This window comes from Nannobrachium achirus (genome assembly GCF_963921795.1).
Source record: "Nannobrachium achirus genome assembly, chromosome: 5".
Lineage (NCBI taxonomy): Eukaryota > Metazoa > Chordata > Actinopteri > Myctophiformes > Myctophidae > Nannobrachium > Nannobrachium achirus.
In genome coordinates, this window is record NC_137814.1 from 37,414,956 (window position 1) to 37,440,049 (window position 25,094).

A 25,094-nucleotide genomic window follows, 5' to 3' on the forward strand; every position below is an offset into this window, starting at 1 on the left:
CATAACTTGGCCATTGTTAGGAGTAAAAACAGGTGCAGTAGGTCTAAATCAACTAATGCTGACATGTATAATTCATTTCTGACATTGTTTTGACCATTAAGGATCATCTTGTCTTTGAAATATCAATGTCAATGCCATTTTTCAAAAACGATTTTGTTCATTACTTGCACTTTTATAGTATTTTGTGTAAGTTTGTTACTATTTTATAGTAAGTTTGTTTTGTTTATAACAAAAGACATACTAGTGAGAAATACAACAAGTAAGCATCCACATTTAACTTTAAATTGGGGTTTAAAATGGGTGTTTAAATGAGCAAATAAGACTATTTACGAATAAAAGTGACAAATAAAATTACACAACAAAATCACACACACAATTAAATAACAATTTCCCTCAAAGTGCACCATATTGGGATTGTGTGCATGCAAGTTAGTATGAGGTGTTTTTACAGGATTGATTTGGCATTGTTCCATGGCAAAATATGATGCACAGAACTCCATCAGTGTCGAGTGTCTTGCTTCAGACATGGCAGGAGTGTACTAAAGTCAAAGTGCTCCTTCCATCCATCAGAGCTTGACATTGACTTTTTGAGGCAGTTGTCCTTTGGACAAGTATATTTCCCATTCACTTGTCCGGAGACAAAAGTCACTTGTCCGGATAAAAATTTCATACATTGAAATAATAACAAAAGGACGGCTAATGACCCCCCTTGCTCCCTCCACTCCATAGTATGGAGTGTCTCCATAGTATGGACTTGTCCCGGACAACAGGACAAGCCTTTATGTCATGCCCTGTTCCATGTTCCATTGGTTCTAGTCTTTCCTCAGGTTCCTTGGCTGTTCAAGCAGGTGGCAAGAAATGCGCTAGAAAGGTGCCTTGTTGGTCTCAGCAGTTGTACTTCTCTGCTACCAATACTGTGTCTTGTTCTGTCAAGGTCTTTGCCTCTCCAAAGTTTGTTAGACATTGTACTCGGTCAGAAGCCATAACTACATGTTTAATCCTCACCTGGCCCATGCAGTCATCTCCTGTCTCCAAGGCATATGTGCCTTGATCACTGTCTTGGCTAGTGGTGCTCCAAGATGAGACTGCTTGATGCAGTGCAAGTGAGTCTCACCAGTGCCATACTGCTGCCAGATCTCCTTCATCCCCAGTGCTTGGAAATATGGGGTGTAGTATAGCAGTAATGTGAAGGAGACAACAACTCTCTGGGGTCCGCTCATAGTTCCGACATCCCATTATTCTGACCATTAGGTTAGTGAAGGTTAGGGATAGGCTTAGTTATAATGGAGGCTGTACATGCACCAGGTGTCAGCCTCCTTAATCCTATTCAAGATGTCTGGGATCTCTTCTCCACTAGCGACATCATCAACAGAGACAACAGAGCTGATAATGGTAAATGGACTGCATTTACAGTATATAGCACTCTTCTCCAAAGCGCTGTACAATGTATTTCACATTCACCCATTAACACACACATTCACACATACATTCACACCAAGAAACCATGCAAGGTGCTCATCGGGAGCAGTTAGGGGTTCAGTGTCTTGCTTAAGCACACTTCGACAAATAAGCAGGAGGAGACATAAATCGACCCTGGAACCTTCAGATTCCAAGGCAGCCGTTCTACCCTACATCGCCACAAGCTTGAATGGCCACCATATTCCGAACACACAGCTGGAGAGCTGTTTGTTCACCTCAGACACCCAGATTGTGTAAAGTTGATGAGGGATGGGTGCGTCTATCGACTCTGTTATCTCTGATGATGATGAGTGGCTCCCTGCAAAAGGGGCTGGAGGTGAAGAGATCCCAAAGATTGAACTAGATTGAGGAGGCTGTCACCAAGCTGCTGGTACATGTGGAGTCAACTAGCCCTATTATAACTAAACCTACCCATAACCCTAACCTAATGGAGGGAATAATGGGTCGCCAGGATTATGAGTGGACCCCAGAGAGTTGTCGTAGTGATATTTCCAAGCACTGGGGATTAAGTAGATCTGGTAGCAGTATGGCACTAGGTGTGCAGCGGCACATGCTTCTACAGCATCAAGCAGTCTCTCATCTTGGAGCACCACTAGCCAAGACAGTGATCAGGGGACATATGCCTTGGAAACTGGAGATGACTGCATGGGCCAGGTGGGGACTAAGCATGCAGCTATGGCTTCTGACCGAATACAATATCTAACAAACTTTGGAGAGGCAAAGACCTTGACAGAACAAGACAGCATTGGTAGCAGAGAAGTACAACTGCTGCCTGAGACCAACAAGGCACCTTTCTAGTGCATGTCTTGCCACCTGCTTGCAACAGCCAAGGAACCTGAGGAAAGACTAGAACCAATGGAACATGGACGGATGCAAGGAACACTTCGACTCTCGAGGATATGGCTGCCTTGCTGAATACATCCTGTAAAAACACATCATACTAACTTGGATGCACACAATCCCAATATGGTGCACTTTGGAAATTGTTATTTAATTTTGTGTGTGCTTTTGTTGTGTGATTTTATTTGTCACTTTTATTCGTAAATAGTCTTATTTGCTCATTTAAACACCCATTTAAAACACCCCTTTAAAGTTAAATGTGGATGTTTACTTGTTGTATTTCCCACTAGTATGTCTTTTGTTATAAACAAAACAAACTTACTATAAAATAGTAACAAACTTACAAAAAATACTATAAAAGTGCAAGTAATGAACAAAATCGTTTTTAGAAAATGGCATTGACATTGATATTTCAAAGACAAGATGATCCTTAATGGTCAAAACAATGTCAGAAATGAATTATACATGTCAGCATTAGTTGATTTAGACCTACTGCACCTGTTTTTACTCCTAACAATGGCCAAGTTATGGCCCACGGTCTTCGGAATAGCAAAATGACCTTGACCATGACCTTTTGAGGTCCAAATCGCCCAAAATGGTCAAAACAATATCAGAAATGAATTCCCCACACCACAATTAGTCCAAATAGAGGTATTACATGTGCATATACACCCAGAAACAGAAAAGTTGGATTTTCATCATAGCCGATGGCAGCCATATTTGATTTGGCCATTGCGCCATTCCTGGCACTATGGCGGACGAGCACCTCTGTGATTTTTCATGTCTAGGGACCCACTGACTCAGTTCAGGTGAGAAACTCCCCTAACACCAAATTGCGAACAGGACTTTAAGCCAGATACTGGATTATCTGGAGCTATAACTCTATGGTCTGGAGTCGGGAGTCTCGGGACCTATGGTCGGGACCATGGTCAGCAAAAACAATTGATTGATTGATTGATTGATTGATTGATTGATTGATTGATTGATTGATTGATTGATTGATTGATTGATTGATTGCAAATTGATCCAAGGAAGGACCCCAATGGAAACAAATCCGCAAGGATGTTTTTGGTGTGTTCCTTTTAGCCTTTTAGGCAATAGGCAGGGTGTTTACTGGGTGTTTTGAGTCAAAACTCCTACAGTCAAAACGTTTGACTGTAGTCTAGCCCTAAGCTACTTGTGCTGTTCTATATTTTTGTCTAATAAAATATTCAATCAAATGCAATCAATCAATGACGATTTCAATCAATCAATGAAGTATTCAATCAATCGATGAAGTATTCAATCAATCAATGAAGTATTCAATCAATCAATTCCACCGCAGAGGAAATAGTTCCCAGAGGGGGTTCCATTTAGATTTGGAACCCCCTCAACGAACCCTGAGGCTGAGGGTCCCTAGGCCTACTCCCTGACAGTGCCTGGGCCCGACTAGAGCAGTGGTTCTCAACCTGTGGGTCTGGACCCCCAGAGGGGTACCCGAATTATTTTGGGGGGTCCCCAGATGATTAGCTTAATGTGCAACATTGTTTTCTCACTCAACAGTGAACAAACCAACATAATGTTTAAGTGTATTGAGGGTATCTACACATTTCTAAAGTGACAATTTAAGGACTTTTTAATAGGCCCTACTTCTAAAATGACAAATTAAACATTGGCCAAATTGAAAATAGTTGTGAGGATGTAGATCTGCTATTTTCACAATAGAACCGTGTTATACAAAATGTAATGCCTCAACTCTTAGTGCTTGTCAGGGTGGAGGGGGGGTCCCCAGTTAAAATATGATTATTTTGGGGGTCGCGGCCTGAAAAGGTTGAGAAGTTGAACCACTGACTTAGAGAACACCTGATAGGCCTACAGCCCATTCACGTGGGAGGAGTTATTACTAGTCGGTTGAAGTGAATAACTTTTAGTTATTCTAATCATGTGTTTTCTCAGATGTGACCATGTGGTGGCGTGGTCTCACAAGTCTACTGCACAAACTCTTGATCTCTTAGAATAAGTTGCACAATGAACTCCTCCTTTGTTGATCACAACACAATGGCATACTATCTAATATCACACACAAACACACAAACATCTGGAGTTTAATTTGATAACAGTACCGGAAAAGTGGGCACCTGAGAAGTCTGGCACCTTAATGTTAAATTGTCTTTCTTCCCCAAAATGTATAACTTTTTCCCTAAAATATATATAGCCTATAGGCTATGCTTAGGAAAATGGTCAGTAATAAAAAGCTATATTGATTTGAACATGCTTTAACAACAAAACTTGTATGCCAGTTATGGTCAACAGTTGAAGGGTGAAGGTAGATCTGATAATGACCGTGCATGTTCAAATCATATATACTTTTCATTATTTCAAAGAATGCTTTTCCAAAGCATACTTTTATTCTTTACGTTTTCACATGTGCCCACTCTTCCTGTATCCAGTGTGTGAATGGCTACGATTTGAATGACTTGTCCAGACAAAACGTCTTGTGTTCTGTAGGCTACTTCCCAGAGGCCTTTCACGTTACTTGTAGGAGCAACTTGACTTGTACTGTAGGTACCCTTTATCTCTACCACCACCCCTTTGCCGCAGCAGATACATCTGGCGTACGTGAGCATAATAATCTAAACATAATGTTCCCTCAAACCTAACTCTAAACCCAACCTTAACCCCAACCCTATACCTACAAAGATAAACTGTAATAGGCTGTGTGTATAACTGTAGTGAAGTCCCATGTTTACAGAAGGTTGCATACCAGTACCTGTTCCCTGTTCTGGTTAATTTCCCCATAGCTTACCTGTTCCCTGTTCTGGTTAATTTCCCCATAGCTTCATTTTATTGGCTCACCAACAGATTACCAAATACACCAATTAATTGTTTTAAATGAGGATATAAAAAAAAAAGTAATTGGAAGATGAAGGGTGCTTCATGCATTAGGCCAGGACACAGTCAGTCACCACAAGCATAAGTTCGACATGGTTAACATTAAGTTTCTAAGTTGAATCTGGGCTCATTATAGGAGGGGGGCATGTCTGATCAACACATCTCTAAATATCGAATCAAGCCATTTAAACACTGTCTGGGGTGCACACAAAAGCCTGAGTATATGTTGAAATTACCCCAGAAGTACCCTTTAAACTCAGGTAATTGCTACAAATAAATCATGGCTGCTGATATTCTGATCCCACTCGCCACTGTAACAACCCCTTATGAGTTACAGCCAAGGCAAGGCACACATACATTTGTGATTAAAATAAGTTTAAAGTACAGTAAAATTAAATGTATGTACTAGGTACAAGTCGCTGTCGGGACAGTTTTCTCACTTGATGACTATAAAATAATAATTATAGATCACTGATTTCTATGGACCAAACCATAAAACTAACAAAATACAGTAAATAAAGTCCTACCTAACGATGTCTGAGTTTGCTACCAAGTCTTGTATTAACGATTGAAGCCCGTTAGTCTTAACCACAGCAAAAGCAGATAATTAAATACAGAGAATGATAGATAAAGATATGTTTATTGACACATATCCATCAGTGCGGCCTCCAATGCAATTAAACATGCAATTCCTCCAAGACAAAAATAAGAGTAGATCATAGTTCCAGTGCTTTTTCAACTGAACAAAACATGTATAAAACCATTTTGATTCTTGTGGAGGTATTTCCATGAACATTTTGTCTCTCTAATTATGTACACTGTGGGGGGTTTGCATTAACGGGACATTACCACAACATAACTTAGAAAAGGGAAGCCATTGACAGGCATAAGCCTACAGCCACACCATCCTGAAATGTCATGTTGATAACGGATTCTGGAATTAGTTTTGACACACTATCGCAATGCATCCATACCCATAAAGAGGCTATATATATATATATATATATATATTCAAGATATATATATACTCAAACCAGAGAGGAAAATTCTGATAAAACCAAAAAGGATTTCTTTAAAAATAAGATGGAAGAGTTAAGATTTGTCTTGTTTTGGAGATAAACGCAAACAGATATGGCGGTAAAATCATTATCCAAACGTTAAGGCACTAGGTGGGCCAAATGCTACACCTGTTTAGTCTTCTACAAATAATTTACAATTCAAACAGTGCAGTTTTACATTTGTTAACTTAATGTTTTTCCTTTTGAACCATTTATCTATGAATCAATGTAAGGCAATACATTACAAAAAAACAATACAAGAACTTATTACAGAAACAATGTACCCAATGAACACATAAAAACAAAAAACAAAAATCAATGTTTTAGGTCTCCTATATGCCATTACAATGGAATTTTCTTATGGCTTGGAGCAATAAAAATAATTATAATAAAAATAATGCATAGATTTAAATGATGATGATCTTCTTGCATGCTCCTCACTCAATACTCAAAATATCTAATACTCATTTCCCAAAATTCTGTCCCAACCCTGATAACTGACTTGAAGAGTAACAAGAATAGAGGCAGAAGGCCACTGAAGTCTGTCGGATGAAGGCATCAAAGTCATTTTTAACCGGAAACAGAAGTATGCTTGCATTAGTATCTGCTTTTACAGGCGGGAACGGAAAATACAAAATACGCTTTCATCCTCCCCCAGGATGCACCCGCCCACTTAACGCAGATTAAGCCAATACCTGCACTACAGTACCTCAGTGTTGACCATGTACATACATGCAAGAGTCCCAGCAAAACCCCCTCCAACCATCCTTTTCCCATCATGACTGTTGGATTGTGTGGAATAAGTAACCCATGGTGCGAGTCCCTCCTTCTTGTTCAGGTCCATAGTTTGGTTACAGAGAAGTGAGACATCTTCTGGAGGTTTGAAGAGTCGTAAGAGAGTGTGTGTGTGTGTGTGTGTGTGTGTGTGTGTGTGTGTGTGTGTGTGTGTGTGTGTGTGTGTGTGTGTGTGTGTGTCTGGGGTTTGGAGGAAGGACGGGAAAGTGGGTTGAACAGGCGTCAATGTCCCTGATGCCTCAGGTCTGACAAGTGTCCCAATTTTCCAGCGCTGGTCTTTTTTTTATTAACTTTTCATAATTAATAGGGAAGGGGGAAATTACAGAGTCCAAAGAAATATCCAATGGGTCAGGTGGTTAGCTGGAAAAAAAGAACAGAGACAGGTGTCCAGTAAAAGCACGCCAAGACATTTTTACCTCTGTTAGTACCCAGGCTAAGTTAATGTACGACAGGCAGAGCCCCTGCAACTCCATTAACACTGCTGCATCATATTTTAATAGAAGAAATGCAAACATTCATTTAGGCTAAACGCTAACAGCAGGGTTGAAGAGTGGCTATGTGTTAGTACTTGAACCCAACAATACTTAAAGCGCCAATTAGACAAAGTATCCCAAGTGTCAATTGAAAAAACAACAACCCAGGAGCCAAGCAACAACCCAGCCAAGAACGGTGGCTGCTGTTAGAAAGACCCACGAACACAGTTAATAAATACGCAAGGTCCAAATCTTAAGGACAAAATCTAAAAACCTAGACTGTTTTTTTGTTTTGTTTTCAATATGGTCTGGAGGTGCTGTTGTCAACAAGTGCTGGATGTTGTGTCTGCTGCTTGGAGGCTGGACTGCGCTCTGCTATAACAGGAGATAAACAGCAGGTCATATGACTGACTTGACCACATCGCAGTCCACCAGAAGGGACAGAAATAGGTCTTCTGACTGGAGCACACCCTCACTAACTTACTATAAAAAAAAGTACATCTCAGTGACTCAAGTGCATGCCATACTACTGTCTTCATATGAACATGTGTTGCAACTAGAACAAATGAGAAAAAGACAGAATGTGAGGTTACCTTGGCTTTCCTGTGATGCTTTTGGGGTTCTTACGGAAGGACTGGTTTCCTCCAGAGCGAGTGGACATGGTACGAGGCGAGGCCCTGGAGAAGGTGGAGGGAGGCGTCTTGGGTATCTTCTTGCCCAGGTGGCCAATCCATTTCTTCTGCTCATCTTGGGTCAGGGCCAACAGGAGCATGTCTCGGGCAGAGGTCACATCGTAGTTTACTGCAGGGTCAAAGACAACTCTTAGACACATGGATATCCCTATGAACTGGTGGAGATACTAGATATTTTGAGACCATCAGGCTGAGGCAGTGAGTCACTCTCCTACATTTGCTCCAGAATGTTACCTTTGCAAGGGGCAATAACGTCCTCCTTTTTGTCAAGGTGGTCCTTGTGGCACTTGACATGGCAGCGGCGACACTCCAGGGCGGGTGGAGGCTTGAACACGTGCCACAGTGGCTTGGCGCAGGCGTCGCAGTTGGAAGGGAAATGATACAGTGTGGGGATGAATTCATGGCCCTTGTGGGGAAGGCAGTTGGTCTTGTCCCCCTGAGGAACTGTCTCCATGTCCACTTCCTTCCTGCACTCTCCCTCATTGGCATAAAGAATCTGAACATGGACAAAGAGTGAGACTTAAGATGTCTAAAATATACAGCTTTTAGGACACAGAATTATATTATACGGACTGCATTATATTGCAGGGTTTTGTTTTTTGTTTAACAAAACACAAAATATAATGCAATAATATGCTTTTGTTTTTAATTAGCCATGGTGTGATACTGTAAATGCACATTGTTATAGAAAACAATGATAATTCATTATTTTGTCGTAGCAGCCCACCTCCTATGCGGTTAAAATACAGCACCAATTTGTTACATAATAAGATACAATAGACTAAAGTACCATGCATAGTAGTACATAAGGACCGCAGGAATACACAAGAAACGGAGGGGGAGAGTGATTTAATCCGGTTCCTCCGGCCGTCCGGACGTAATTGATTGTCTCCGTAACCTTACGGACAACACTCAACCCGACGGATAAAAACCGCTAAAAACGTACGTACACATGAACTACCCGTGGCGAACTTGTGTCAACCGTGGGGGCAGTAGAGGGAGAAATGTTTCGTCTTTTTTTCTTGTATCCATTTCGTTGGAGGAAGTAAAAAAACTAACAAAAAAATCACAAGTACACGCTGAACAGTGAACAGGCCAGGACGCAGACCCGCATGTCACTGTCAGCCTAATCAGCGCTCTCTACCAGCTGAGCTCTCTCAAATGCGTCTCTCTCCACTCCTGTGCACGGGGTGTTTTTAGTCGGTTTTGGGTCGGTTTGGGTGGATACCGTACCGTGGCTCATTAACTGTCGGCGGCGCCCCCATTGAGATTGCGCTCTAGGCGTTCGCAACGGCATGTGTCCAAGCTCATCCATTCTCCAGTCCTTTTTATATTATACCCGGACAGCACAGTGACTAGCGCCGATGGTTAGTGTCGTTCAATCCGAGTGTATGTCCTCCAAGGGTGTCTATAAACCTCTCTGTCAACAATGTAGGCGCTATGTATGTAGCATGTAGCATTTGCTCATTGGGAAGATGCATGTGGGTGCCATCTAGTGGATATAGTATGTACATATAGGCTTTATTGAACCCTGTACACAGAGACCGTACGGTAAGTATGAATGTCAACGCAATTACCGTACGTACTGTCTCACCCCCAAACGTACACAAAATCAACCATACGTAACTATAAATGGCCCTTTAGAGGGTATGCGCGTGACATCATCATCATAACCAGAAGTTATGCAGAAACGCCTACTGAGTGGCAAAATACTACTTTCTAGCATGGAAAGCCCATACATCCAAACAGAAAAGTCCTATATGATTGCATTAAACGACGTTAAACTGCATTAAAGTCAGTTTGCCACTCACTTTGCCACTCGATTTGCCACTCAATATGCCATTCACTTTATGCATGCGCATACCCTCTATTGTCACAACAGATACACACAGTCCAATTGGCACATATTATAGTAAAGTATGCCAATGCAAAGTCCAGAAGAAGAAGGCGCAAAGTACAGTACCTGGAATATCCTTGGAATCTCCTCTGTCTCAGCCCGGTACACGTCTCCCTGTGTAACTGCTCTCACATGGAACAGTTTGCTGTAATGCAGCACAAACCATTAGCAATAATGTATCAGTAACACGACTAATGCTGACAAACTGAAAAATGCAATCTTTCTCAACAGTCTGACAAACAAGTAGTAAGTTGGCAGATAATGGGATGAACTTAGACGTGTTACAACCATGTCCCCTACAAGGAAATATGGTTCTAAAGTCAAAAGAACAGAGGAGAATAATAAAAGGATACTTACTCAATATCTAGTACCATAGATGGGTTGGACTGTTCTTTATCTTGTTCATCGTTGTAGAACAGAATTTTCTTGCTGCTAACCACCACATACTACAGGCATTAAAAAGACAATAAGAGGACAATTGGTGTTGGCCTCAAGGGGCTGGCAGCATATTTCAATAAAGCTGTTAAGTTAATGGAGGAAACATAACAAACCTGCTTCTTCCATCCGTATCGCTTAATATTAGTACGATTAGGAATGGACAGCCAGCCCTCCAGTCTTGATTCTATAAAATGGCCCAGACAAGTAAAGAGAAGGTAAATATAAAAGCATTCTGCATGGACACTGTGGGAGGGAAAAACACCATGCAGTGATTTAAAATTTTAACTGCAACATAACAAAAATTCTAAGTGACAAAGGTTGCAAAGGTTTCAAAACAACAGGTGAACTCTTCACAGAGTTCTGCAAGGGCTTCACTTTAATATAACCGAACTGGAGTAAGTGACAAGAATTAATGTGAAATATCCCATGCGGTTACTTCACACTCCCAAAGCATGAGAACATATTATACAAACATGGGTTAAGTAATTGTTCTTAGCATGTTAGCTTGCAGGATTTTTTTTTTCTTGTGTAAAAAGGATTTATTCTAAATGCATTTGCATTAATTTCTTGTCAGTTCACCACAAGCCTGGTCACTAACTTCCGTCTGAAAACAGAACTGTTATCCTCAGTGACGTGTACTATCGGCTACCTGCTAATTATGTTAAAGTGATACCAACTGAAAGTGCAGAGCATGCCTTTGGCACAAGGAAAGCTATAGGGGAATAGTGAACTAAGAGGGGCTTGAGTGCCAACATGACTTTGTGAAGGAGTTTCTTGTTTCCACAGAGCACTACTTCTACATCTGAGGTGAACATGCCACTGCCAACAAAAGAATAGGTGTTTTAAGTAATTGAAGCACACAGAACTGGAAATTAAAAAAAGGGTGTGTTCAGTTTCCAGACACGTTTTGAAAGGTGCTGAGAGTGATCTGGTGTGTTCTAATCTAAGAGCCTCGTCGGCTACATTCAAACAATTACGAAAGATAATTTCTCTCCCCACTCAGACAAGCTTCTTTCAAACGTGTTGTTGTTGAATTTCCTCACAAGGGACAGGGCTTTTGTCACCCCTGACAAGAGAATGAGAAATGATACAACAAGAAGGCACAAGACACGAGCACACAACAGCAGCAGCAGTGCAGGCCAGGCACAAAGGCAGTCCTACACGCCAAAGTTACTCACAGAAGGGAAAGAATAGAAGTTACAAAGACAAGAGGAGCAAGTAGAACCAACTGGACATGAGGGAAAATAAAGAGATGAGAGAAGGATTTAACAGCAGACACCGGTAATCAATGACAGTCCCTGGGACAAGAGTGTTGACAAGTAATTCAATTTGTTTGTTTTAACTTGTTTGGAGTTACACAGGGACAGTTCAAATAGTGCCATGCATAGTTGGCAATGACACAAAAGTAAACCAAATTGAATTTCCCATACTTTCCTGTGATTGTCAAGACTTTATGGCCCTCATTGTGTTCTCTTATGTGGTGAACCCACACCTGGTACTCCAAAGCATGTCAACACATAATTTGTTTTTGTATATTGACATCATTTAACCCACAGCAAAACATTACTGCGTTTCTCTTGGATACAGATACCATTCTCCAGTTTAAAATAAAACCTTATGAGATAAAGACTGCTCTGTTGCTCTTTGCACAGTTTCCTGTGTGGTGTAGTTTAGGGTGGGTAGCTATCCATTTTTATTCTTATGCACACAAAGATATACTTGGAACCTAGCATGAAACATGTCCCCACTTCACCAACCACTTGAAACCAATGTAGGAGTAGAATGGAGAGCTGTGATGAAACTAAGGGTGCGTTCATAAATTCAACTAGAGGGTGCCGGAGAGCACTCAGAAAGCTTTCTTGTCATTCTGAAATTCTGCTCCTTTTTAGAAATTCTGTTTGTTTGTCTGAGCATCATGGCTGAAGACAAGGAAGGGAAAGTAAAATGCAATGGTTGTGGATAGTTTTGTGAACTAACAACAACTAAGTGAAACATACCGGTACATGATCTTGTTAGCTGGCTAAAAAGCGCATTTTGTATATATTGTCATATTAACATTATAACAAAGTATCATTGTTACAGTAATCCTCCTTGTTACCGTCTAGGAAATCCTATTTTCCATCATGGCAATAACGTTTCCCGTTTGCCATCTTGGAATTGGTGAACCAATTCCTGTTAATAATTTTGTGTTCTGCCATTGCTGATTCCACTGCAGAGCAAGAGTGACATTTACAAATGCACCCTAAAGTTAACTCACATCCTTTAAAAATATTTGTGGCATATAAAAGATGTACACATTATTTGATGATTTTCTAAACTCATCTACTGCCGAAGATGACTAATGTTTTCTAAGCCCACCACCAAAACATATTATGCTGCAAGTTTTTATTACGCTAGATGGCACTCTTCGCTAACATATGAGTTACCATTTGTTTCCGACACTCACTGGAGTCTCCCCCATGCATGGGGATCACGTGACCGCAAATAAAGATTGCATGTGTTGTATTCTAAAATATTTGCTTAATTAATTCAAATAGTTATGGAGTCATTTAATCCGCCCACATTGAATTACAACATATTCAGAAAAGGCCTATAATACACACTGAAAATAGTTAGATGTGAGACAGGTTCTAAAACCGCTTTCTAACCCTGACTTACATTTTCTGAAAATTACAACAGCTAAAATGACAGTGGCGTTCCCAGATTGAAAGGCACAACAACGTACAGGTGTTCCAGGTCTAAATAGGTTAAGATTATATTTAGAGATGGGATTATAGAGTTTGTAGAGCTTGTAGATCTGCTATTTTCAAATAACTTTTCTACATTTTATTCATTGGAAAACCTGCGAAATAGGACATTCTGCATAATGACTACTTTCTACTTTTCTATTTTAAAGGGGAAGACCACCCATTTTCAATATTGAACTATGTCATTAATATACCTTAAAGGAGTTGTGTGGAAATAAAAAAAAAAGTTCCCCCTCTTCTGTGTTGCCGAGAACTGGAGGATTGATTTTGGGGTTTGTATTGTAAAGTACAATGTGTGATGTCATCAAGTTGTAATTTGCAATACAAACCCCAAAACCAATCCTCCAGTTCAAGGCAACACAGAAGAGGGGGAACTTTTTTTTAATTTCCACACAACTCCTCTAAGGTATATTAATGACATAGTTCAATATTGAAAATGGGTGGTCTTCCCCTTTAAGTACATTTTGATACCAATACTTTTGTAATTTACTCAAAGAACATTTTACTTTTACTTGTAACAGTATTTCTTCATTTAAGTATTGATTATTTTACTTGAGTAAAGAATTGACTCCCCCTCATAAAAAAGTCAGCTCCATACTGCGAACCTGATCCCATCGTTCATTTCAAAGAGCCGTTCAAAAGACTCGATTCATTCACGAACATCCCATCTCTAATTCTATTAGCATGACATGAATTGAAATAAGTCCTCAGCTTGCAGTGAATGAAATCATCCACAGTACATGAATCCTGCAGGATGCGGGCGGCAGCCCAGCAGAGACCCTACCTGCGATGTTGCTGTCTGTCTCGTCTGGCTGCAGGCTGGTAACACTGGAGTTGTCCATGCGAAGCTGCAGGTCGTTCAGCTTCTCTCGGAGCTGCTCGATGTCACTCTCCTTGCTGTCCAGCTGCATCTGCAGCTCGTTGCGATACGTGGACTCCTCGGACAGTTGCTATTGGTAGAGAAGCACAGAGGGAAAAGTCTGACTCAAATGGGTGTCTAAATAATGAAACTGGGCTTTCTTTCTTTTTTCTGTGAACCAGTAGTGGTGACAAATAGGGAATCTCCTAAAAATATGATTGGAAAATGTTTTGATGAAAGGTTAAATGAAGTGGTTATTTTCTTCATCTATATTAACCTTGGCAACCTTTGGCTTTATTTATGTTATTCCATACCAGGGCCCCATCTTTTATCCCTCTATACCAAATCTTTCTCTCAGAAAGAAGCCGTTTTACTTTGGTTTACTTGTACTCAAGTGTTTGTATTTGATGATGAATACGTCAACCTGTTTTTCTGTAGGGCTGTAACTCTCGATTTCTCTTACAGTTACTCTATAATAAAACTCAACATACAGCGGTGGTGGTGCACAAATACCAATGTGATGCGTTGTGAGCTTGTAGATCTTCTATTTTTGGTTCAGTTTTGAAAATAATTGAAGAAAAAGAAAAAAGGACCAAGTGGATTATTTTATTAAATTATATGTAATATTTAATTGTATTTTTATAATAAATTAAATCGATTAGTTTGATTAATTATTGCACAAGTACTATTATTCTGTCTTCAGAGCTCAAACGTGGCTTGTTGAATTTGTTTAAAGTTGAACCAGAGTTTGTGTCACTCACCGCCTGCATCTCGCTCAGCTCCTTCTGGTACTTGATGGCCATGTGGTTGAACTTGTCCTTCTCCAGGTTAAGGTCCGCCTGCAGCTTACGGTTCTCCTTCTCCTTCTTGCGTAGGTCGGCGGTGCTGCCCTTCTTCTTCTGGTCCAGCTTCATGTCCTTGCGGTTCATGATCTCCGCCAGCTTGTTCACAGCCTGATAGGTTGGGGGAGATACAAGAGGGTCATCAGCCATGAGTCTCAGCTGGAGTTTTAACAATGTTTTATAAGACAGGACAAGCATATATACCTGAGTCTTCAATGTGCGCTCAGTTTGGAGGATCTTATCGTAGCTGGCCTTGATTGTGTTTGTAATGTCCTCCTTCTGAGCTGTAAAATCTGTAAGAGAGAGAGTGTCAGCTCAGTGTGGCATAATAACGATGGTTACGAAGGTAACCACGGTTACGAGTGTTGGTCGCGGAAGGACATTTATTAGGGCACTTATTACTTATTTAGGTGATCCAATAAGTGCTATATAACCATTTATACTTAAGCATATACTTCTTTGACTGGAGGTCTTTTTTCACCTCTATGACCTACAAGCTCACAATGGCCCGCGCTGTGAGGTTGTAGATAAGCATTTTGCTGAATGTTTACCCCAAATTGGGACTAGAGTTTATGTGGTTAAGCGTTTGTTGATATGGGAAGAGTGAGGGATGGACAGACAAAATATGGCCGCCCGCACCTTCCTCCTGAGAACGAAGCTTCTCATCCAACTCGGCCTTCTCCTTGCTGAGGTTCTCCACATCTTTGGTCAGGGTATTATTGGATTCCTCAAGCTGTGGATGAATTAAGAGTTGTTTTACACGTCCCACCACTTGCGGCTCAGACAAAAGTATGTCACATCAAATAGGTCTTTGAATATTATCGCGTGGGAGAGAGGGAGAGAGCAGACTGTGATGTTATAAATGCAGGGTGTTCACCCGTGAAATGGTAGCATCCTTTTCCCCGCTCTCCTGCTTGTGTCTCGTGATGGCCTTCTTGTTCTCCTGGCTGAGCTCAAAGTATTGCTCCTCCTGCAGAGCCCTGGCCAACTGCTCTGACTCAGCTTTGGTCACTGTAAGGTCCAGCTGGGCGGACAGGGAGTCCCTTTTGGACACACAAAACACCATAGTTGAACAAAATTGTAAACGTGCATCCTCGTGGTTTACCCTGTGGAAAGGGGTGTGCTATTTCGACCAGTGATCAGTTTTGCCGACCACTGGTTAGGTCTGTATACTTTGAGACATTGTGTTTATTTATTATGGTTTTCGTGGTAACAGGACATCATTTTTGGACATAAAAATAATAATAATCACAGCTAGTGTGAAGTGAGCAGTGATTTTTATGATTTCATTTCAATAAGCTCCCCGCGAAGCTTGGCCAAAGAGACAAGTATGGGGCATACATACTGTACATACATACATACATACAAACAGACAAAGCCAGATGCAGGAGCAGTTAGCGCCGCTCAAAATTCAATTACCGGTATTCAATTATTAACAAGAATGAGCTGGGGGATTTTGGATGCTGCTGTGAAAACTAAACACATTTAAAGAAGGATTGTTTTCTTTCAGTAACAATATCTCAATATATCAGGACAGGTCTGCCTTACCTTTCACTGTGCAGTTCCTGCACCTTCTTCTGAGCGTCCTGTACCTGACGGTTCCTCTCTTCAATCTCCTCTTTCAGCTCCTTGACCTGAGTTTTGTAAAGCGTCTAAGGAGGAAGAGAGAGACAGTTTAGTTGGGCCTTCATATTGTACAGGGGGGCGGGCTACTAGTAAGGTAGGAGGTGCCTTTTACTTACAGAGAAATACTGTTCGGCCTCAAGCTGGTCCTGAAGTTCCCTCATCTGTCCCTCGTTGCCCCTGTATTGCCTAGTGAACACACAAAACACAGGTATCCCCCACACACACATTATTGCTACATGATCTTTTTTTTTTATTCTATATATATCTTAACTCAGTGAACTTGTTCATACATTTGGCTGCAGACCAAATACATAATACGTAAGAAAATCACACCTAGTGTGAAATGAGCAGCCTCAGTACATGAGAAATGTACAGGAACAATTAAGTCTATATGAAAACATATCTCATGGCATGGCAGAAAATGGGTTCACAAGGTCCTATCTGCAATGTCAGAGGAGATTTCTTAATTTGAAAAACACAAAGAGAGAAGTCGTGACCACGGTAACCAAGCAGATATGTCGACGCAGGGCGGCTTTGTGTTGATGTTGTTAAAATCAGTCTGAACACACAGATCAAAAGATCGGATTTGAGAAATAAATCAGATTTAGGCTACATTTGACTGCAGTCTAAATCCAGCCTAAGTGTCCTGCAAAGCTTGGCCAAAGTGAAAGTGATCCTGGCCGTACAAACACACACGTCTGGACAGACACGGGACAGACAGACAAAGCCAAATGTAGGAGCTGTTAGCACCACTCAAAAGTATTTTGTGCAGGGGACCCCACAAAAAAGGGGAGATTTGTGTTGGTAAAAATGTTTACATTTTTATTTTGCCATTGCATTTTGTTTAAATTAAAGAATTTGGTCATGGGTGGTATGGCCAACTTTTAAGGATTTAAATAGCAGATCTGCAAGCTCTCAACGTCACGCATCGTGACCCCACTTTGTGAACGAGTGCTCATTCAACAACAGCGGTAAATTCAAAGCGGTCCTAAAATGTTCCAGTAAACACTCATAGCAGAGTGGTCCTGGGGACCTGTGCTTAACATGGAACTACAACTGCAACCACTCCCAGCAGACACAGCCAGGGGATTAGCAAAGGGGTGGAGGGAGTTGGGACTCTGGGTAAGCCCTAATCCTGTGGTGTAAACATTGCCGGCGAGCCGCTTTGCCACAGTCACCCTCTAAGCTGGAATAATAGCTCTTATTTGAGAATAACAGGCAATTGTAGACCCATTTACGCCTCGACTTCCAAAGAGCCTTAGCGACCGGGCGCAGCAGTTGACAAAACAGGCAATTCCGTCTGGAGGCTGGTAACAGCAGTACAGGGCAGGTGGCAGATTGCTTCATGTGTTCAATAATAATATTAAATAAATGCTTTGAGACGGTCTTTAAAAAAGGGACACCCGACCACTGACGTCACAATGGGGAACTGTAAAATACAATGACAATAGTGTAGGATTTTGAAACCAAGCTGAAAATGATGATGGTCAATAGGGAAGATAAATACATTCTAAGTGACATTTTCCTACCCCAATAAAGGGCTTTGCTCTGCTTACCTGTGTAATTCAGGGTTTCCGTTCCTGTGGAGTGTAACTTACAGCTAATGTCTATGTTTATAAAGTGTTGTGTAATCTCAGCATGGGTCATGACATGAAAATAAGCAACTGATTCATGGATAACAGGTTCACAAAACAAAAGGGCCAAGAACTATCCCCCCCGCAGGTAAGGGTAGAAACGGGGGGCAGAAATGGGGGACAGAAGGCAAGTTTGGGCAATATATTGATATTACATCATCTGGGATTTTGTCTCGTAATATTACGATATGAGTTAAGTGTTGTCTTTTACTGGGTTTATTCACTTATGCCTTACTATTTCAGAAATTGACAAATATTTCAGAAGCTAGAGTTGCGATGTGGGCCTGTAGACCTGCAATTTCCGAAAAATTACAAAGATCACAGTAACAATATCGACAGAGGTATTTGGTCCAAATACGTGTTGATATTTGATTTTGTCAACATGGCCCAGCCCTGACGGGACATGGCCCTGTGGAGGGAGGGTGGATTCTCACTTTGTCAGCTGGGCCAGCTGGAACTCCAGCGCTCGCTTGCTCTCCAGTGCCGAGTTGATCTCCTGTTTGAGCTGCTTCTCCGAACCCCTGAGGCGATCTGTGTCCTGGGAGCGGCTCCTCAGCTCGTTCTGCGACTGGAGGCGCTTGCTGGACTCCTGCTCCAGCTGCACCCGCAGAGCCTTGACCTGGAGAGAGAGAGGGAACGGTGAGGTGATGACAGGAAGAGTCAAGTCACTTTTTCCTCGTTTTAAAGATCTGAAACGCATCAGTGTCGCTCTAGATCAGGGGTCTTCAACGTTTTCAGGCCAAGGACCCCTTAGTTAAGAGAGAGAGAGATGAAGCAGGGACCCCCCACAACCTTTTCATAGATTCCATATAGTTTTGTTTGACAGCATTATCATCAGTGTATTTTGGATTCATGTCAATTAGTGTTTTCAGATATTTAACCACTTGAACCGTCAATACTTAATAAAGTTAACCTTTCACTCTGTACTTAGTCTGCTCTTTTTCTCCTCTACACCAAAGCTCTTTGCCGAAAATAGCCGATCTACAAGCTCACAACGGCTCACAGCGTGAGGCGTTGTGAGATTGTAGATCTGCTATTTTTGCCTAAAGTTCTCCGAATATGGACGCTAAGGTGCAAGTTTTTTGTTTTTTTGATTTAGAAGACATTTATAGAATCGGATCAAAAATATTCAAAGACCCCTAGAATTATGTATTTGGCCCGCCGACACCCATCTCAAAATATTATGTATCAGGGACCCCCCAGAAGCAAATATTTGAGTTACAAATGTTCGCTTTAAAGAATTTACGGTATATTCAAAGATGTGCAAAAATGTCAAGATGTTTCTAAAATAACTGATCTACAAGCACACGGTTTCACGCTGTGAGCTTGTATATCTGCTATTTTTAATAGCTAAAGCATGTCTTAATGGGTTAAATAAAGCACATTTAACCATTTCATTTTCAAAAACAGTGTAAATAGCAGATCTACAAGCTTTTAGATCTGCCAATTCCACTAGTTTTGAAATGTTTAAATACTTATCTGCCTGTGACATGTCTGAAATGGGGACGGCAGGTTCAAAAGTCTCACCTCATCCTCGAGCCTCTCTTTCTGCTTCATCAGCTGCTCCATCTTCTGCACCGACTGCTTGAGGTCAAACTCCAGCATGGAGCACTGCTTCTCCACCTCCACCACACGGCACTCCGCCCGCATCCGCGCCCCGTTCTCCTCCGACACCTTATGCTGGACCGCTGGGTGGGAGGGACAGGGACAGTAGTCACTGTATAGTTCTGACATTGTCAATTAATTCCATTTTTCCCCCACTAATTCTTAACTCTTTTTTTTTGTGTGTGTCAATTATCTACTCCTGGGCGCTAGACTCCCTCTGCCAACCTGGGGAGACAATGGACTGACCTCATGCTTCCTTCTATGCATGAGGAGTCCAAGTTGCTTCTTTTCACCTGACAGGGGGGAGTTTCCCCGTTTGGACGTAGCGCGTGGAAGGAACACATTATTGCAAACAGTTCCTTTCCCCTCCATCAGGTGCCCTGGCCGGCCAGGGGGAGGCAGTATAGAGACCAATTATTTCCTTAGTGATTGTTCTGTTGATTACGTTTTTGATTAATCGACGTATCTAAGAAGCAAGCTTTTCTATCGATTACTTTTTCGAATAATAGAATAAACAAGAAGCACTTTTTTAAAATGTACTTTTCTTTTGAAAAATCAACATGAAAAAAGTCATTCAAATGTCTGATTAACCACTAAGTCCTATTTAATACTTTGTTGTAGGATAAAATTGCGAAAATAGCCAATCTACAAGCTCCCTACTCACACTACGGTGTCGCTTGCCGAAAATAACTTAATTTGAGTTTTTGGTCATAAACACTGTTGTGCAACATTGTATAAATCAGGCATAACTCTATTGTGTCAGGACTCAAGAGCGAGCAACAGACAGCTAGTCAATTCAAAGAACAACACCATAGCTTCTTGCTCGTGAGAAATACTGTGTATGGCAAGTAAGTGAACAACATCACACAAGAGTGAGAATCAGAAGTGGTTCTTCTATGCAAACTACTTTTTACATATCTTTCATAAAGAATCTGGCTGAATAACATGCACACAAAACTACTTGGATTCAGTAGAGCTTCATATACTACGCTTGTAGAAAACACACCAACAGTCCAGCTTTTAATATGAGACGAGGCACAGTCTTGACATGCCACGTGGAGTGCAGTGCACTCCCTGAATTCCTGCTACCCAAAAGGCCCCTGGGTGCGAGTCTGTTCAAGTGGTTCTACTGCCAAAGGTGCAGGTGGGAGGAAAGAGAGCGAGACAACGAGGAAGATGAAGATGGGTGGGGGTAAAGAGAGTGAGAGAGCCAGGGAAATACAGGAGTACAAAAAAAAGGAAGTAAAAGGGGGTGGAGGACGGGGACAGGGGCCGTGGAAGGACAGTATGAGAGGGGGGGGTTGCTCTGACAGGGGGAGGGGGGATGCTGGCATACCATGCATGGCAGCAGACTTGGCCTCCTCGATGGACTCGTATTTGTCGGTAAGCTGGGCTCGCGTCACCATGTGCTCCGTCTGCTCCTGCTCCAGACGCTGCTGCAGGGTTTTCAGCTTGTAGTTCAGGTCTATCTCCAGGTTGTTCTTCTCCTGTGACAGGAAGGACAGAGAGAGATGGAGCATGTGTCAGGTGATTGGCAAGCACACGTTTTAGTCAGGTGAAGAAAATAAACATGGCTGCTATATGCTGTTCCTGCTAAAAAAGTATTTGTTGGCAGAGCCAAATAAACACAAAAAATAATCTACAAGACTATAAGTCGTTGTCTCCATTTACTTGCTAAATAGTTAGAACTGTTATAGAACCGTTTAAACGCAACGTCACACTTGAGGTCAAGCTGTTGTACCGGATATCAACATAACTGTGATTATCTTCAGCCCTTGTCTACTATTAATGCCTACGACTGAAACTGAGCCATGTTTATAAAGAGTACACAGTACAACAGCACCTGTCTGATATTCCTTCATTATGTTTAACTGTACCCGTCCACCTGTCCTTGCCCTTTGACCTAATCTACATTTCCTGGACACAAGTAAAATGGACTGCAGTGGTTCCATACCTTCTCCAGGTTGTTGCTCCTTTCCTGGGCCTGTTTGCGATCTCCCTCTCCTTTGGAAATGCTGACCTTCAAGTTCTTGTTATCTTCTTGCAGTCCTGTCATCCTTGCTGAGAACGGAAGACAAAAAGCATTGAAAGTATTCAACGGCAAGGATGCAAATTTCGGGGGTAAATTACCATTACTAGAGCCCGATGTATCGGCCATTATCAAACTTTTTTTATTTATGAATTTATCAATTTCTTTAAATTTTTTATACAGCTATTTAAAAAAAAGAAAAAAATAAGGCTCAGGTTATTAAGTCTAATAACAGTGGTCTCCCCGTATTTCCAACTCATTAATAAACAGGTGCGTTGCTAATCAGGAGAGTACCCATTTTTTCAACATACATGTTATAGTGTTTCACTTTTGTCTGCTCATTTCTTTGAGTCATCACTTGGTATCCTAACTTAGAAAAGCATGTTCTGTTTAGTGTTTACTAAAGACCTAGAGAGTCAGGGAGAGCCCCTGTTATCGAATAAACAGACTCAGAATATAGAGCCATTTAACACTTGTTTATTTTAACAACAAATACCACTCTTTAAAGCAGCATCTTTTTGAATGGCAGACTTTCCTGTCATCACCTCCATTATTATAGCATGCTCCGTGTCATCACCAACGTGCAAAGTTGTCTTACTTTACGTAGCGTACAGCTTCCATTTTACAGAGACTATCGCCACATTGCCTACCACTTCAGTACATCCTATGAGGTATTTCAAAGACTTGTAACCCATTTAAAAAAGAGTGTTGGCTGACAGATTAATCAGAGGCCGATTTTAACTGCTCTGGGCGTTGTCAGTGCCTGAGCATGTTTCAGATCAGTGGGTTAAAGAGATGGATGCCGACGGTTGATATTACTGGGGGTGGAAATTTCCACAGCTGTCTTGCACTGGCTCAAAAGAGGCAGATTAGTAGTTTTAATTGAAGATCCGGAACCACAACGAGCTCATTTTTTCTTTCTACATTTGAAATCTAGCCTGTTTTCTGGATCTGTTTAGTGTGCCATCCTGTGGCACACTAAACAGCTGTCTTTTTAACTAAACAAAAAATTCAGTCAATGCAAACTGTGATTTAGCCAAGCCACAGTCAGTGAGCAAGCCCCCAATGTTGCTACAATATGTGTGCATAAGAGTGTTCTACTCCATGGTATCATTTCTTGATGCTTTGGTGATAATTCTGTGCAATAAAACACATTTGAAATCAAAACTGAGGTGAGCATCCTCTGGTACCTTGCAGCTCTCTGATCTCCTCGGAATCCTGGCTGTAGTTCCTCCTCTCAGAGTCTAGTGTGCTCTGCAGCAGCAGCAGCTCTTTGTCCAGCTGGGCCTTCTCCACCTCCACCGCACGGATCTTCTCCTGCATCTCTCGGTTCAGGCTCTCCAGCTGGCTCATGGCCTTGTCCTTCTCCGTGTGACTCTTCCTCAGCCGCGCCGCCGTGTCCGACTCTGCCCGCAGCAGGTCGTTGGCTTCCCCCAGCTGTCCATCAAAAAAAGAAAAGGTAGGAGGGGATGTTAGATGTCAATAGGAAGAACTGGAGTAGAAAGAGAGGCTGACTGAGCCACATTCAAACCCAGGGTGTTACCATTTGGTTAGTGCACCAACAGGTTGAGCCATCAGAGCCATCCTGATGCCCTGAAAATGTTTAATACTGTCTAATTACTGTGTTTGTTGGGTCTTGAGACAATGTTAGTTGTTCTCTACTCGGGTTATTATTTTTTACATATCACAAAAAAAGAAAAACATTCTGATTGTTAAAAATTCCAATTGGGTAACAATCATTTTGAGGTCTGGAAGGTTCATACGAATCCTCCCATTTAAAAAGAAATACCACTTGACACATTATGCAACATCAATACTGATTTGAGAGTGAGACATTTTCACATAATAAATGAATATCAAATCTCTCAAGTTGTTGCAATATGGTGTATAGAATCATGCACAGCTCCTAATCTTGAAACTGTATCGGTTGCATGTTGAGTATCAAAAGAGCCAGAATACCAGCATTCACGGATCAATACTTCTATTTGTTGAGGACAAGTGGGTTCAGAGAAAAGCCATTATCCGTGTGCTGAAACGTGTTACTGATTATAGCTTTTAGCTAAAACACATTCATTCATCCATGAGGAATGGCATGTTTGTTTTAATTCGTTTTGTTATGTTATGAACTCATGTAGATGATGCCAAGGTAAAGAATATGTTTTTGTTATCATTATCATTTATCGGTGTAGTTACAGCAACACATGTGCATACCTGATTTTGAAGCTGAGCAATCTTGTCATTGGAGGCCTGGGAGTTTTGGCTGATCTTCCGCAAATCTTCAAGCTGCTCCTTCAAAGTAGACACTGGAAATATTCAAAGAGGACATGGATCACACACATTAGCCTCATTTAAGAACCTCTTTGTTACTCACTCACAGCTTCCTTTAGACAAAATAAATCAGTACAATATTACGCTGGCATTGAATGTTTACTGCACTGCAAGCAAACGTCTCTTTGTACAAATATGTAATCCTTGATTAAAAACAACTTAATGACTTGTGAATGAACATGAACTTGTGAATCCTCTTAGTGCAATCGTCGCACATTAAGACAATGAGGGCATTTGCATGGTTTGCTGTGTGGCCAGAAGTGTAGCTGGCAGTGAGCAAGATGAAAGGGCATGCCAGGCTACCTTGTCACGCCCCAAGTAATCCATTTGGGACATATGCTTGGGCCAGATCAAATGACAGTGAGAGGAATGGTTTAGTTGCTATGGGCACAACAAGGCATGGCACACAAGACAAAGACTGCACATTAAAGCACATGTCACACAACATCAAAGACATAACTTCACTGTGTTTGAATCACACATCGATAGAACTTCTTTACCCTCATTCTCCAAATTGCGTCTCTTCTCCGCCTCCTGGTCAGCTTTTCTTTGGTACTCTGTGGATCTGTGCTGCAGCATCATCTTGTCCTTCTCCAGCAGAGACATGCTGGCCTCCACACCTTTCCTCGTGTTGGCCTGTAGCAGGGATGAAACAACAAACCAATATATTAAGTCCAAAGCTTTTAACGACTTAAAGCCTGATCTACATATGATATCATGCACTTCATCGTTCTGAGGTGTTGCACGGCGAAAATAGCCAACTTCTGTTATTTTCGCTATGTGACACCGGTGAACGACAGAGTATGAATTATTAAGCAATAGGGCTGAGGATATTTTTGATAATTATTGCCTATAATGACATGCCCAAAATGGGGACGCCA

At 41.5% G+C, this 25,094-nt stretch overlaps 1 protein-coding gene across 2 annotated transcripts in view; it reads right to left on the reverse strand.

Annotated features, from left to right (window-relative positions):
- Positions 1 to 5,857: 5,857 nt before the first annotated feature.
- Positions 5,858 to 25,094, reverse strand: part of rock1 (Rho-associated, coiled-coil containing protein kinase 1) — a 47,088-nt gene continuing 27,851 nt past the window's right edge. For both annotated transcript variants that reach the window (XM_080726660.1, XM_080726659.1), the window contains exons 14-33: positions 24,714 to 24,849; positions 24,097 to 24,188; positions 23,076 to 23,322; positions 21,811 to 21,917; positions 21,193 to 21,343; positions 19,779 to 19,939; positions 18,686 to 18,870; positions 16,734 to 16,803; positions 16,540 to 16,643; positions 15,869 to 16,034; positions 15,631 to 15,724; positions 15,196 to 15,284; positions 14,911 to 15,102; positions 14,075 to 14,240; positions 10,657 to 10,727; positions 10,463 to 10,551; positions 10,172 to 10,250; positions 8,443 to 8,704; positions 8,110 to 8,317; positions 5,858 to 7,403 (exon numbers count right to left, since the gene is read on the reverse strand). In XM_080726660.1, coding sequence (XP_080582786.1) covers positions 7,400 to 7,403; positions 8,110 to 8,317; positions 8,443 to 8,704; positions 10,172 to 10,250; positions 10,463 to 10,551; positions 10,657 to 10,727; positions 14,075 to 14,240; positions 14,911 to 15,102; positions 15,196 to 15,284; positions 15,631 to 15,724; positions 15,869 to 16,034; positions 16,540 to 16,643; positions 16,734 to 16,803; positions 18,686 to 18,870; positions 19,779 to 19,939; positions 21,193 to 21,343; positions 21,811 to 21,917; positions 23,076 to 23,322; positions 24,097 to 24,188; positions 24,714 to 24,849 — 2,673 coding nt within the window. In that variant the 3' untranslated portion in view covers positions 5,858 to 7,399. The remainder of the gene's footprint in view (positions 7,404 to 8,109; positions 8,318 to 8,442; positions 8,705 to 10,171; positions 10,251 to 10,462; positions 10,552 to 10,656; positions 10,728 to 14,074; positions 14,241 to 14,910; positions 15,103 to 15,195; positions 15,285 to 15,630; positions 15,725 to 15,868; positions 16,035 to 16,539; positions 16,644 to 16,733; positions 16,804 to 18,685; positions 18,871 to 19,778; positions 19,940 to 21,192; positions 21,344 to 21,810; positions 21,918 to 23,075; positions 23,323 to 24,096; positions 24,189 to 24,713; positions 24,850 to 25,094) is intronic.